Here is a 14,376-nt window from a genome sequence, read left to right as displayed (position 1 = left end):
TCCATTTTGTTTTGCTTTTGAATATTATTATTGAAGTTACTGTGAACTTTTACAGATGCTTCTTTTTTATATTCTATTCTGTTGTACATTTGTTTCAAATATATATTTTTACAATAATATATTCTTAGAATTGAACAATACAATGTCCTAAATAAAAAACAATGAAAGAAAATGTTTTGGTTGATTCCGTATGTTATGCTTGAGTAAGAGTTTCTGTAATGGTTTCCTTGTCAAATTAAACGTGTTGTCATATTGTTGCAGCAGCTCCAGAACTGGATATTTCGGGCATGTGGTTTTATTCACAACCGCAATTCCTCGACAGTCAGAAGTACATCAACTGGTGACTAAAATCAGTTTGGGGAAGAAATGTTGAGACGATCGAAGAAGTGTTTTGCAGCAGCAGCCAAAGCAGTCATGGACGTGTTCAGACGGACATTCATGGAATTCATGGATTCATGGGGAGCCTTCATCCAGCAGGGGATCAATATTGACTGACGTTAATATATGGATTCAGAAAGTGGTATGCAAATACAATAACAGATCCAGTGAAGCAATGAACAAAGTGTGAGTTATCTAGTTTCTGCCAACATTACTCATGATGTTCTAACAGGGAACCTAGTTAATCTTACAACTTGTGGGGAAACCCTCCAAAGGAATTTCCTGGCAGAGTGACAGTCTTGTCATTTCTATACTGTCTGTCCTGGTGTAAGCTGTGAAAATGTTCAGTGTGTGTAAAATATATTCTGCCATTACAGTCCATTACAGCTTAAGATGAAAGAAATATGGCCAGCGTTTGGAGATCAGTTTAGTATCCACAAACAACTGTTTGCCATGGGACCCAGGGGTGCATCTTCTCAATAATAATAATGTAATAATCATGCACCAGGGCCGGCACTCTTCTCTTCATCTATTAATAGTTTTCTTATCTACACTGAGTTGCAGTGAAGCTGAAAACCCCTGTTGTGGTTTAACATTTTATAATCTTAGGAGTCGTCACTTCCGCTCGTGGAAAGAGTGACTGATTTTCTGAAGTTTAAATACTGAGAAAGAGGGAAGAGTCACCTCACTGCTGACTAGCTGCTGATTTTACAAGCTTACTGTATTGTATTGTTGGGACTCATCTCTCCTTACACTGGGCTGCTGCTGCTGCAACCAAATTAACCACAATAACCATGCGATTGTGAAATTATCCCTCCCGGCTTCCCAAAGCGAAGCGGTTACGCCATCTTCCGTGCTCTTCTCACGGGTTCTGTACGACATGACAACACAGAGGCCGTGTGGCAGCAACACTGTTTATTTTGATACAGAATAACACAGTGATGGCGGGAATCCAAAAAGGCAACAAAACAATACAAAAACAAACAAATATTTATATATAGAACAATTCAATTCTAAAGGCCTTTGTCGTTACACTAGCCCTTTTTAAACGGTTTGAAATTACACGATGGGGGTGCATTTGCAGCATGGGACACATCAGTGCCAGGTCTTTCACCGCAGGTCTGAGACACCAGACTTGAGCTCAGGTGTGACGAAGCAAACCGAGTGCCTTGAGTTTCTCAATATGCCATCAAAATACAAAAAAAAAAAAAAAAGGATTTACAATCTACAATAATCGCCATCATCGTAATTAAACAAAAACATGTCAAGGTTATTCTGATAACGCCACGATTCCTTAGTGAGCACACACACACGCGGGGGAGGTCCAGAGCAACAGACAACATTGGCAACAGGAATTAGGGGCAAAGGCAAAAGCTGTCTTAATGGAAAGAGCATCACTTCCACTGTTGTGTTCTGTAGTGTTGGCTACAATACAAAGTCCATGTTTGCCACGGAGACCAATGACTTGTGTTCCTCTGCTGTAATCTCCGGGGCCGCCCCTGAAAAGGCAGAAATATCCCCTGCGCTGCTCGGCTGCTTCAGACAATCAAACCGCACCGCTGGGGTCCTGGCGTCATCGGGCAGCCAGTAACGCAGTGTATTCAACAGTCTTGGTGTCACGACTCCCGATATCAGCGTGGTTACTTGGTCAGCTCGGGGTTTGATTGGAATCCTTGAGTTGAAAGCTCTATAAAAGTGACGTTGCTGTAATGGGGGAAGTAACTGTAAAATCCATTTCACAACCCTGTTTACAGCCGCTAAATTTGCAGCAGATGCACCGAAACCTGTTACCTTTATCGCCAGTCTTGCAACACCCTTACCCTAATCTCTCGGGTGAAGTCCCCGGAGGACGTGGCGCTCTCTGTACAGTGAAGACATTTCGAAACACGGATACATTTACAATGTCACATTAAAAATAAAAACATAAAAAAGAATGACATTTTTAAACCAAACCGGTCCCAATCCTTATAAAACATGTTCTGAAGACATTTAACTTCCTGAATGTTGTAAACCATAAAACTAAATTATACAAAAAGTGTAAACCCATAATGGAAAGTCATTCATATATAAGTACCATAATATACTATCCAATACAACAATACTGTTCAGTGCCTACTGAGAAACTGCAATGGTGCAGTCAATAGGAAAGGAAGATTCGCTCACGTATGTACAGCGTGTGAATGTAGTGACCTACATAGATGTATAGCGTGTGAACTTGTAGTGCTTAGGTGTTTTCTTTTTGCAAGGTACTCTGTATTAAAAGGCATTATAATTATTGACACAGGCATCATACTATGACTATGATAAGCATGTTCTTACTAAGTATTGTGAGGCATTGTTGCATTTACCAACAAGTGAGCAAGAGAGTGGATGTCCGTTTCTCTAGGAGAGAGTAAGGGGTCAGAGCACCCACTTGGACCGGGAGGCTGTGGAAACGCGTATTGTTCTGGAGCTGGGGGGTAACGTGGGCCTACCTCTTACAGACATCACACACAGAGGGATCCACGATCTTCACAGAAGTCTTTTGCACTTTCATATCCTTGGACAGGCTGCAAAGAACAGAGCATAGACCCCCCACCCCCCACATCCCCAACAGCATCGGAAGACTTTGGATGAGTATTTTGTGTTTCTGAAGTTCTCCCCCTAATGGTCTGTGTGTGTTGGGGTCAAGAGTTTGAGCGCACAGTGGGCCAAGAGATGGGTTGGGTTGGTCACGACGCCGAGTAAACGAGGGTGACTGAACCATCACGCTGTTGTGTGGAGGGGCGTCTGTCAGACAATCAAGGCATCACAAAGGTCTCTCCTACCTTCCTGCACTCCACCTCTACAGACTGATAAAGTGTGTCCCTATACATCTTTGGATCACATGGATTTAAGGGTAGTGTTCTAGTAAAGTCCTGCTTTTACTAGCTTATTCAACTTACAATATATTTACATGAAAATAAAACATGACTCTGAAACTGACATTATAACAAAGGCCCTGAACTGACAGTCAGGTCCTGAGAAATGTCAGTATTTATATTCCTATATTCCTAGAGGAGTGCTTTAGCGTTTTAGTGGAGGGCCTACAGGTCCCTCTTCTGCTTTCTAAGTATCTGAGAGAGGTTGTTGTAAAACACGCTGGAGGAAAAACAGCCATGGAAGCGAATGTTTAAGTCAGTCCTAGATCCCAAATCTCAGGGCTGGCCAGTCTAGGGTTCACAAGGGGGATACAGCTAATTCTCCAACAACCAGCTTCCTGACACTTCTTTATCTTGGTGTAGATGTGCGTTTGATTTTGTTCGCTTCAGTCCAGTTCAGCGAGCCGGCAGTGCTGCTGCCAGTAGAAAGACCAGGGGCTGGAGGGAGGGAGGGATGGGATGAGGCCGGCGGAGGATCGTCACTGCTGCTTGCAGCTCTCCTTCTTGTCTTTGGTCTTGGGACGCCCAGCCTTGTCACTCTGCCGTTTAGTTGGGGGAATGAAGGTGGGCTCGCTGCGGTCCTCCAAGTAGTCAAAGAAACGAGGGGCAGGGCTGGGCTGGTAGTGCGCTGAGGGGGAGAGAGGAGACCCCGAGTGTGAAGGAGCTGGTCGTGCTCAATAAGGGACCCCCTGTTCAAACTGACTGGCCATCTCTTAGTGTGATATCTATGATTCTGAAAGCGGTGCTAAACTGATGGGAATCTTTTTCTGGTGCTCTCTGGATCGGAATGCAACCCCAGCTCTGCATCCACTGCTCTTACATTCGGTTATATTGGTTAATTAAGGTTAATTAAATTGCATGTGCAAACAATATCACAGCCCATGCAAAGACAGATGGACAAATCGTTCATGCTCAAGTAGAAAAGTACAGTTATCTGACATGCACAAACTTTCCAATTCAACGTTACACCGTCATAAAGAGCGTGTCTGAGACAATCTGCTTCAGTGACACATCTGTGCTCTGCGCTTCATGCTCCGTGTCGCTCACCTGATGCGGACAGGGTGTGTCCGGATGCAGAGCTCTCCTGCCGTTTGCCTTTGAAGGTGGGATCCAGCTCCTCTGCTATGTTTCTGATGGGCGGCTGCTGCCTGCAGTGAGACAGCTCAGTCAGTCAGTCAGCCTATCAATCAGCCAGTCCAACATAGAGTCAGTCAGAGAATGAGAACTCATTCTCCCATGCAGGGTACTACCAAAAAGTGTTCAGTGTAGACTACACACAAAGTTATTATAAGATGGGTTTGGTACACCCAGGGTAAACGACACTCAACAAACTCCTACGTTTACAGTACAAATCACCAGACTACGTGTCATAGCCGGGTTGGCAGACAGAGGTGATCTGACGAGAGAAGGCATGCAGGGGGACGGGCAGGACTCACAGCGCTGTGCCAGGGGGGGTGAGCGGAGGTGCCGGGGAGGTGTGGCGCTCCGGGGACCCGTCCTCTCCAGGGGAGGGCAGCCCCTCCGAGTCCAGCCGCTCCCGTTGGGCCGGGGGGGCCTCCGTCTGAGGGGAAAAGAGTCAGAGGTGAACCAGAGCTGTCCTTAAAGGCAAACATCTACAGACGCCTGTAATAAACCTGTAATAAAATTCTGGGAAATACAATATACAATAAGAGATATTCACCCATGAACGTATTAAAAATCACACACGTAAGTATTAGACACGCAAATATCTAAATGAAAATAGTTTTTTTCACTGTAAAATATAACCACCACCCCCTCTCCCAGACTAAGAATGGTTTGGTGCAGGACCCGGCGTTCCTGCCCTACAGTAGCCAATCTGTGCCGTTTTCATTCTGGCGAAACAACAAAACTACTTATTCAGAGCAAATGTGCATCCTGTGAAACTTGCACCACTAACACTTAAGTTTCCCTAATCGGCATCGTCAACTGAAGGGCTGAAACAGTGGCTCGGGTTTGGTGCAGGAATGGTATTAGTAGCAGGGGGGACTTTGCCTGAAGACTTGCGAGAAGAAATGTGTTGAACTTCCTTCTTTGCACTTCATGTGGGTTTGTCCTGTCATGCTTCATAGTTCAAGGTTTTTCACGGTGAAGATAATGCTTTCATGTGTGATTTATGTTAATTCAAGGTTAAATGCAAATTTTATTACAGGATTTTCCATTTGGGAGTTATAATTAGCTTTTTAATGTTTATATACCAAAAATTCTGTACAGGATGACATTGATGCGCAAGATAAGAGGTGTAAGGAATGTTTGGAAATGCTGCGTTGTGACTCATATGCGATTTATAATGGTATTAAAAAGGTGGGACTTTGGACAGGCCTGACGTCAGCGAGTTTTGGGGGGATTTGCACAAGACAGCCCCTCCATTGACGCGTGTGAAGGGGTCTGCAGTGGCGGCAGCAAGAGCACATGCTGACCTGCCAGCAGACGGACCCCATCTCCGGCACAGCGCTCCCACCTATTGGTCCATCTTTCCCTTTCCCACCTTGGTTCTCCCACACAATCACAGAGCAGCTCAGGAGTTGCTGACAGCAGTGTTTAGGTGTTTTTGGATGTTATATTCATCCCATGTTTTTATCAGCATTCCTCCCACGGCGTTTAACCGCCAATTATTATTTTTTTCTTCATTCTTGTGCCGTTGCATTGTCTCGCACACAACAGTCAGTGCCGTGCCGTGCCGTGCCAGTATCTGATATGAAAGCATGCTGGTACAGAAGGGCACGGTATGCATTTCCAAACCGCTCTACTCACTTTCACAACAGTGACAGCACCGTGCCGGCATGGAAAGAGGTATAATTCACGGATTAGTGCAAACCGAGATCATTCTCTTTGCATTTGTATGGGCAGGGCACCCTGAGGGAGTGGTACCTTTCTCTCTTGGACACTCCTCCTCTCCGACGGGTCCCCGGGGTCTCTGTATTCATGCTGTGACTCCTGACCTTCCAAGTCGCGTGACCGGCGCTGCGTCTTCATCTCCTGGCGCTGCATGAAGCGGGCGATCTCCTGAGAGTGAGGGAGGGAGAGAGAGATTGGTAGATAGAGGGGAGGTGAGTGGTGACCGAACTGCCAGCCTCGGCATGTCCCACGGGGTCCCAAGGTGGATACACACAGAGAGCGGGAATAAAACCACTACAGAACTACAGTGAAGAGGAGGACAGAAGCAGCTCCCCTTAGAGGAAGGCGTACCTCGTCCTGGGCCACCTGCGCTGCGATGAAGTCTCCCTCTGGGTCGGGGTTCTGGGGGGTGGGTGTCGACTGGGGGCTCTGCAACAACAACAGGTGACAGACAGTCAGTCAGAGAGAGACCAGACGGTCCAGGCTGCTGCTTCCTGCCCACGGTTAGTCATCACAGTCCAACAGGGACTTCCACGTCTGTCCCCGGTAAACAGGAGTGACTGTCCCTGCTGTTGTGAGGGAGTCACACATCAGCTGATCGGACAGAAAGGGCACTTTGTTTACTGCACTTTAACCAGGGTGAAAATTGAAAAACAGTGCAGATTCCTAGTCACACACCTCCGCGTTCTGGAGAAAAACAAAGGTGCCCACCCGTCACAGATCAAGAACGAAACTGCTGCGAAACACCTACTCGAGGTCACGTAAAGACTTCAAAGGAGGGCCAATACAGAGATCTATCATATTACAATGGAAAAATACCTAAATAAAACAAACTGTCAAATTTTATAAACGCCCACGGTTTACATCATAAATTAAGGTCGTCAGCATTGGACCCCCACACGATGCACCAGGCTCAGCAATCAGACGCTGTTGGGTTAGTGCAGTCTCCCTTTTGTGCCGAGCGTGTATTACCTCTGTCCAGTGTCATGTAAGAAGGCTGTGGAAAAGCTACCTTTCTCAGCAGCAGCTCCTCCTCCTCCTGCAGCCGGCGGGCCAGTTCCTCGTCCAGCAGGACCTGTTCCAGCGCCCCCAGCTCCAGAGACGCCCCGGCACGGCATGGCCCGGCACCTGCAAAACACGGGCGTCATTCCGGCTCAGTACCACACTCCCCGACACAACACCACCACCACCCCCACCCGGCTCTCGGGTAAACCAGCTGAAAGGGAAAGGAGATAAAGCCCCCAAAAAATAAAGCAACACAACAACTCAGGTTGATTTTGATTGCAATACCAAACACCAGATCAATCAGAACTTTTATTTTTCCTCAAACAAGTCGTACGATCATTTTACAGAACCTGTAAAAATCTGAGACTCTGGGTTGTGCTCATCTGGTCATTTCCTCTAAATTTACTAGATTTCGCTCCTCTCAACCAGGAGTAAGATGTCAACAATCACACACACATCTGGAGCCAGATGTTCCACATAGACAGTTTCAGTTTAACCCGGCAGGCCGTGTGAAGGCCATGTGAGTCCCCGGTGCTCTGATGGGATCTGACTGATGAGCGCAAGCCCCAGTCTGAGGAGAGGAAAGTCAGAACGAGACGTCCGGCGTAAGACAGCAGGAGTCCGGAGCTCCCAGCACAATCTGCTTCATAGGGGTCCTGCCACAGGGGACGGAAATTAAATGGAACTAAACAGTGACAGACAAAGAACCTCCCCAACTCTGCAGGTTTAGTGGGATATGTGTCATCTTAGGGCAGACTGACTGCAACCCGTATCATAGATCACCGCCAATTACATTTGCTAATTTGATGACTTCCTTTATTCCAATCATTACATCTTCGGTTGACTTTTATCCACCACGACACAATTTAAATCAATCAGCTTCTGGAGTACGTTCAGTTCTGTCCAATCTGTTAGTTTCATTTCAGGACATGAAATTTGGGCCGTCAGCGGCAGGACCCCTCTGCTGTACGAGAGCCAGGTCGAGGCATGAGTTACCTCCTGGCAGGGGCCGCAGGGGGCCGCGTTACCTGGTCTCCTGGGAGAGGCTGAGCTGGCAGTGCGGCTGTGCCTGCGCTGTGAATGCCCCCGCCGTCTCCGGTCCTCCCGGCTGCCCGCGTCCTCCTCGGAGCTGGACTCCTCGTACCTGTGCCAACGCTCGCTCGCTGCCCGCCTCACCCTGCGGTCGCCGGGGCCACTGCCTCTGTCCCTCTGCCCCTCCTGCCTATGCTCTCCCGCCCCCTCCTCGCTCTGCCTGGGGGCCCGATGGCTACTGTGGCAGCCCCTGCCCTCCCACTCCCCCGCGTCCCTGTGATACCCGCCGTCCTCCTCGCTGGACCCACCGCAGTGGCCACGGTAATAGACCCTGTCCTCTCGGACGCGGTGCTCACTGCCCCTCTCCTGACTCCAGCGGCTATGGCTGTACCCTCTCTCGTCTCTAGAGTCTACCCGGCCGCCTCCATCCCAGCTTGGCCTCCTCTCCCTCGAGTCTCTGTGGTAACTGCGTCGCGTAGCTACGTCCCTGTGTATAAACTCGTCATGGTGATGCCTCCTGTCTCCCTCTCTCCTGTCATCTGTATGGTATGCCCTGCTTGAGCTACTCCTCCCTTCCCTATAGTCCCCATGGTAAACGTGTCTCGCAGCCACACCCCTGTCTGCGAAACCCACATGGCCGTGGTAGCTGTTCGAATGCCAGCCCTCATCTTTGAAGTGGACATGCCTGGACACCCTGCTCTCCCTGTGGCTCCAGCTGCTCGCCCTGCCCTGGACTCCGAGATCGCCACGCCTGTGATGGGTCACTCCCCTGTCCTCGTCCCTCACACCTCTGTGGTAACCGTTGCTATGCCGCCCATCGTTCTCCCTGTGCTGTCCCCCTGACATTCGGTCCCTCTCTCCCTGGTAGACTGGGTCCCTACGCTGCCTGCTGCCGCCTCCCTCTCCCCTGTCCGTCTCCCCGACCCTAAAACTGGCGTGGAGTGTGCATGGGCGCTCCCCCTGGGCACGGCTGTGGCCATGGCGAGGGCAGGGGGCCGTGTCAAACCGGTTCTGCGGTCGCTGTGGCTGGGGGCGGGGGGGACTGGGCGACTGTGGAAGCTCCTCATCCTCGGGACTGTCCCCAGTGGTGTCCGAGTCACTGAGGAAGTTCTTAATGAGCCTCATTGTGCCGGCCTGACCCGTGCCCACCCTGGGGGCGGCGTGGTGTGAGGCGCCAGAGCGCTGGGGTTCAGTGAGAGACCCCCGGAGCTCTTCGGACTCCCCGTCAGACTCCGTGGGAGAAGAGGGACGGTCCCCCCTGCTGGCTGGAGGCTCACAGGCCTCTCCCTCTCGCTCTCCCTCTCCCTCAATGGTGCTGTCCTGTGCAGGCGGCGCTGTCGGGCTGGAGCGCTCTTTAATCAAGCCAAACATGCAAACACAAAGCAGGGTCGGGGGGTGAGGGGTTAGTGGTGCAAGAGTGAGGCACATTCACACATGGGTCACTGGTGAACGACGGCACACAATCTGTGGGGTACAGCGGCAGGATTAACAGCCTATTAGCACTACGGGGGGGTGGTGATATTGGACAGGGAGAAACAGCCCAGCATTTGACTTAATGCATTAGTGTGAGTCGCCCTGGATAAGGGCCAAGAAATATATTCAAAATAGCAATTACATTAAGAAAAACATTTTTTTTTAAATTAACAAAATATATAATATAAATGAACTGCATTTAAGTCAGCCCCTTGCATACACATTTACGGGATCTCTTGACAATCAAATCGTAAGCGTGAAAGCAAAGCACATTGTAAAAGCAGAAGGAATAGCAATCAGCCATTCCTTCATCAGCACTGAAACCTGTGCGCAGACTCTCGCTTCAAAGTGCTTCATGATCAAATGAATGTGTAATTAGCTATGCTTCAGTGGCTCAAACCCAGTCGTATCAGAAGCAGATAGAATTGTCTAATAAAAAGAAAAGCGTAGGCTACAAAACTCCCCACCTCACAGAAACTGTCATGAGTCAAAGTGTACACAGTCTGTATTCAATTCAATAACCAGCTTTTGGAAACATCTGGTCAAATTCAAAACTACACAGCGACGTGAATAGCTGTTATTACCGTCGCATCGTGGCGAAGAGGAGAGTGGTTTCAATGGGGTTTCGTGACACAGTGAAAGGGAGAAGAAAGGTTTGTTCATTAACATCTCTGATCCAGCTGTGTGCAAGACTCAGGACATGGCAAAGCGGATCTGAGGGACGAGAGGAACTGCAAAGGGAGGCTGTTCCAGAAATTGGGGAACACAGGTCGACGGTCTAAGCCATGCAGCCTGAATCGGACTGGTTAGTGAAGCTACACAACACAGCGCCCCAAAGCCAGACCTGCACACCGATCAGCACCGCACCCCTCCGCCCACCTTTCTCTCTACCTCACTGCACGGGCGCACTAAACCACAGAGTGAAATCACCATTGAATCAATATAAAAACAGCACGGCACACAGTTTAATTTCTGCATTGCAAGAAAAAAGGAACCGCCTTCTCCGGTTTCAAAAATAGGCTTCTGTCTTAGTATAAGTATTAATAGATTTCAAATGTAAGTTAAAGAAAAACACATAAATGTCATCGGTTGAAAAGTGACATGAAATCAGTTGATATCTTGTGCTGAAAAAGCACTGCGGTCAGAAATGAAACCGTTTGCCCGTTACAATTGTTCAGTAAAGATCATAATAAACCCAAAACATGATGATTTGTCAATTTCTATTGCACTCCACATTCATTTTTTTAAAGCAGACCTTGGTGAATCAATACCTGTGATCTGGGATTGATTTAAGGGGCCAATACAGCGGACACAAACATCACTCTGTGTTCCCTGGGCTGCTCAAGCCTTTTCTCAGCATAATCAGCATCATAACACATTATTGCGTATCAATTACATTCTTAATCACTTCCAAGATGTCAACGTGCACAGGTGTGTCCGTCTCCCCCGGCTCCTATTGGGACCCAGACAGCAGCCTGAGGGCTCAGTGTGAATGCAAGTGGGTATTTTGGAAGACGTTGCATTGGACCCAGACGTATAAAACCTGTGTGGATGTTGTCAGCGAAGAGCTAAGCAAATGCACGATGCTGCAGCAGCTTTTAAAACATTTTTAAAAACGTGTTAAGATGGATGGGAGTCAAATGGGGTCCCTCTCCCACCCTCTGATGGTTCCTCTGGGCGCTGTGCTTTCAGGGTTCATCTGTCAGTTTCACTGGATTGCTCAAAACGTGATTTCATGGTTGCCCAATACTGGCAGCAGAGTGGCATTGCACCACAGGTCCACTCTGTACTCAGACCGAGAACCGCTGCCAGACACCAAAACAAGCAGCAAAATGAGGGTGGGGTACAGTATAGCATGCCTCCCCCCACATGATTGGGTCACCTGATCCTACAGGGCCTTTATTTAGCAAGTCCACATCAGGGCCTTATGAGCAAACGAACAACATGCAACCTTAGGCATCTTTTTGTTCTCAAATTTGGCTTCACTTCTCTTTTTTGTTTGTTTTTGTACCAATTCACAAAATGTCGACCAGACGGCACTTTTAACGACCTCAAACACCCCAGACTGAGGACCTCAGCTGTCCATGACCATGAGCTGTGATGACTGCAGTTTAAAAGCCAGGCTGATAGATGGGAGGGAGAGAGAGAGAGAGACCACACACACACAGGTAGTGGCTGGGTATCTGTTGGGTGCCACTGAACTCCTCGGCCTGCTTGTGCAGAACGGGTGGCTGCATCTCGGTGCCAGCTTCTCTTCTGCTTAACAGTTTTAGGGAAATTACTTTTGGCAGCGACTGATCTGCAGCTAAAAGCAGTCATTGCCTGCAAACCACAGTCGAGCCGCCGTGGTCTAAATCAGGCAGCACAGACGGACCCTGGCTCAGCTGCCCATCGAAAGCATCGCAACACAGAATTGCCCCCCTCACCACACCCCGAGTCCTGACTGCGCCCTGCTGATGCCCTGACAAAGGGGTATAGCAGCAGACCAATCAGATAGACAGTCAGCTGGGCACAGGTACCGAGATGGGGATGAGTCTCACCGTGAGTAGCCATGTGATCATTCGTCTGTTTTTTAGCAGCTGCAGGGTCATACATACAGCGAGAACCAGGAAGTGGGTATTTTGGGTTTTGCCACTGTTAGTTTTTCGGAAATGTGCACTCTGATACATGTGGTGGTAATAAATTCCAAAATATTAATAGACGCAATTTGCACACAAGCCTGGAGCTCATAAACTCGATTTATACAGTTGCTAACTATTATATTATATCACTTCCATCTCCGTTTTAAGTCCAGTTGCGTGATGGTGGCTAATAATGGCTTCTTGCAAGTCAACAAACTTGTACGGCATCCGTGTATAAATATCGTATTACCTTTTAGCGAAAACATATTCAAATAATGAATGCACAAGATTTGGAACATGTTTTCCCTCAGGGTGCTAGTGTTGATAAGAGCAGGCTTCACTCATTACTTATTGAAAAACAAACAGAAACCCCATCCATATTTAAGATATGTGCGTTGTGCCACATCGGTGTTCCCCTCTCTCTGAAACCGGACCTGTGACAGTACCTTCATTACTAGGGAAGCCATCTTCATCTCGTTGGCAAATGCTGTCAAGTCTCTGTGTTCTGATTTCTAGCTCCTCCTCTTGCTGTAAACGTTTGGCTATTTCCTGTAAAAAAAAGTCAAACATCTCCTTAATAAAGTATCAACTTATTGCTCAATTAATTTTCAGTGATTGACAATTCAATAAATATATAAAATAATATATAAATTAACACTTTTCAGATAGAATGGACAGTAAAACTCAATACAGTTGTGTCTGTGCAGCTCTGCGGTTTACCTGACTTGTGTAATATGAGTGAGTCAGTCATTTATTCCAGCAAGGGAGCAGACAAACTCATATGAGCACGGGACGGATGACTGGGTTCAAAATTGACACGTTTCAGTTTCCAAAATCATTGCGCTGCAGATTTGTAGCATTCGCTGTGAACGCCCGGTGACTCGCTGCCACGCATCGGCCTCTGCGGTCGCCGAAGCGCTCGGCATGACGAGGCCGTGCGGGGAGGCGCCCTGTCCCAGCAAGCGAGCCGGGGGGATCAACGTTTCCTGCGAGTGCGAGTGGTGGCAACTGGCAGAACAACAGTGCAGAGACACCGCAGTGTGTGTTTGTGTGCGACGAACTCTCATTTACAGGCAGTGTTATATGTGGTCAGCCTGTGCAGGTTTACAGGAACTCAGGACACAGCAACTAAGCCACTGTGCTGAGAGCCGCCCTGACAAGGGGGGTCTGAAGAGCGTGTCACTGTAATGTGCGCTGTCACACATGCAGGCACCACTGGCAGGCCGGAGCCGTGTCAGGGCCTGAGAACCACACATGAAGGGGATGTGGGCTCGAACGTGTGATACCCCTGACTGAGGTCATTCTCCCCCTCCACTCATTTTGCCTCAGCACTGGTCTTACAAGCCATAATTATGATTATATGTCTTAGTAGACACCCTTATCCAGGATGACTTACGATTGTTACAACGCATCACATTCATTTTACATACAATGACCCATTTATAGAGCCTGGTTTGTACTGGAGCATTCTGGGTACAGTTCTTTGCTCAAGGGTACAACAGCAGTATCACCCAACTGGGATTGAGCCCACAACCCTCTGCTCCAGAGTCCAGAGCCCTGACCGGTACACACACTCCTGCCTAATACGTGGATGTGTTCTTGAGGATTAAAAGCCCTTCAATGTTGTGTAAATGTAATCAGACACTTGTACTGTGTGTGGCAGGTACAGCAGCGGGTATCAGCAGGAGGTGGGCTGCCAGCCTGTGGGTGCCAGGTGACCACACACAATTATACCACAGCACTGCCCGCTGAATTTGATGGGGACTGTGTCGCAGTGCTGGTGCCAGAAACGCAACGCGAGGCCCAAGGCAGAGAAGCGCGTGGTCTGGAGCGGCAGGGGGACAGGCAGGAAGTGACCCGGGCCAGCCCAGCACAGACACCGCTGCACACTGACGGCTAACAGCACGGCCAGGGCAACGTGGGGCCAGGGGGGAGCTGATGACACAGGCAGGTGAAGAGCTGACGCAGGAGCACTGGGCCTAAGAGAGAGAGGGAGGGGTTTTTCCGCACAGACTAACACCATCAAAGACCCCCACAGCCTCCTCTACAGTTTCGTTTTCCCTGAACACTGCTCAGCACCCAAAGACACTTACAGTCAGAGCCGCTGCAGC

At 48.7% G+C, this 14,376-nt stretch overlaps 1 protein-coding gene across 2 annotated transcripts in view; it reads right to left on the bottom strand.

Annotated features, from left to right (window-relative positions):
- Positions 1–1,278: 1,278 nt before the first annotated feature.
- Positions 1,279–14,376, bottom strand: part of ccdc50b (coiled-coil domain containing 50b) — a 37,949-nt gene continuing 24,851 nt past the window's right edge. The window contains exons 6-13 of one of the 2 annotated variants that reach the window (XM_066690506.1): positions 12,712–12,814; positions 8,168–9,523; positions 7,147–7,262; positions 6,486–6,563; positions 6,168–6,302; positions 4,715–4,839; positions 4,326–4,426; positions 1,279–3,906 (exon numbers count right to left, since the gene is read on the bottom strand). In XM_066690506.1, coding sequence (XP_066546603.1) covers positions 3,758–3,906; positions 4,326–4,426; positions 4,715–4,839; positions 6,168–6,302; positions 6,486–6,563; positions 7,147–7,262; positions 8,168–9,523; positions 12,712–12,814 — 2,163 coding nt within the window. In that variant the 3' untranslated portion in view covers positions 1,279–3,757. The remainder of the gene's footprint in view (positions 3,907–4,325; positions 4,427–4,714; positions 4,840–6,167; positions 6,303–6,485; positions 6,564–7,146; positions 7,263–8,167; positions 9,524–12,711; positions 12,815–14,376) is intronic. The other variant, XM_066690507.1, reaches the window with a different exon arrangement.

The sequence above is a fragment of the Amia ocellicauda genome, chromosome 18, assembly GCF_036373705.1.
Source record: "Amia ocellicauda isolate fAmiCal2 chromosome 18, fAmiCal2.hap1, whole genome shotgun sequence".
Taxonomy (NCBI): Eukaryota; Metazoa; Chordata; class Actinopteri; order Amiiformes; family Amiidae; genus Amia; species Amia ocellicauda.
This window is presented reverse-complemented; position numbering and strand designations above follow the sequence as displayed.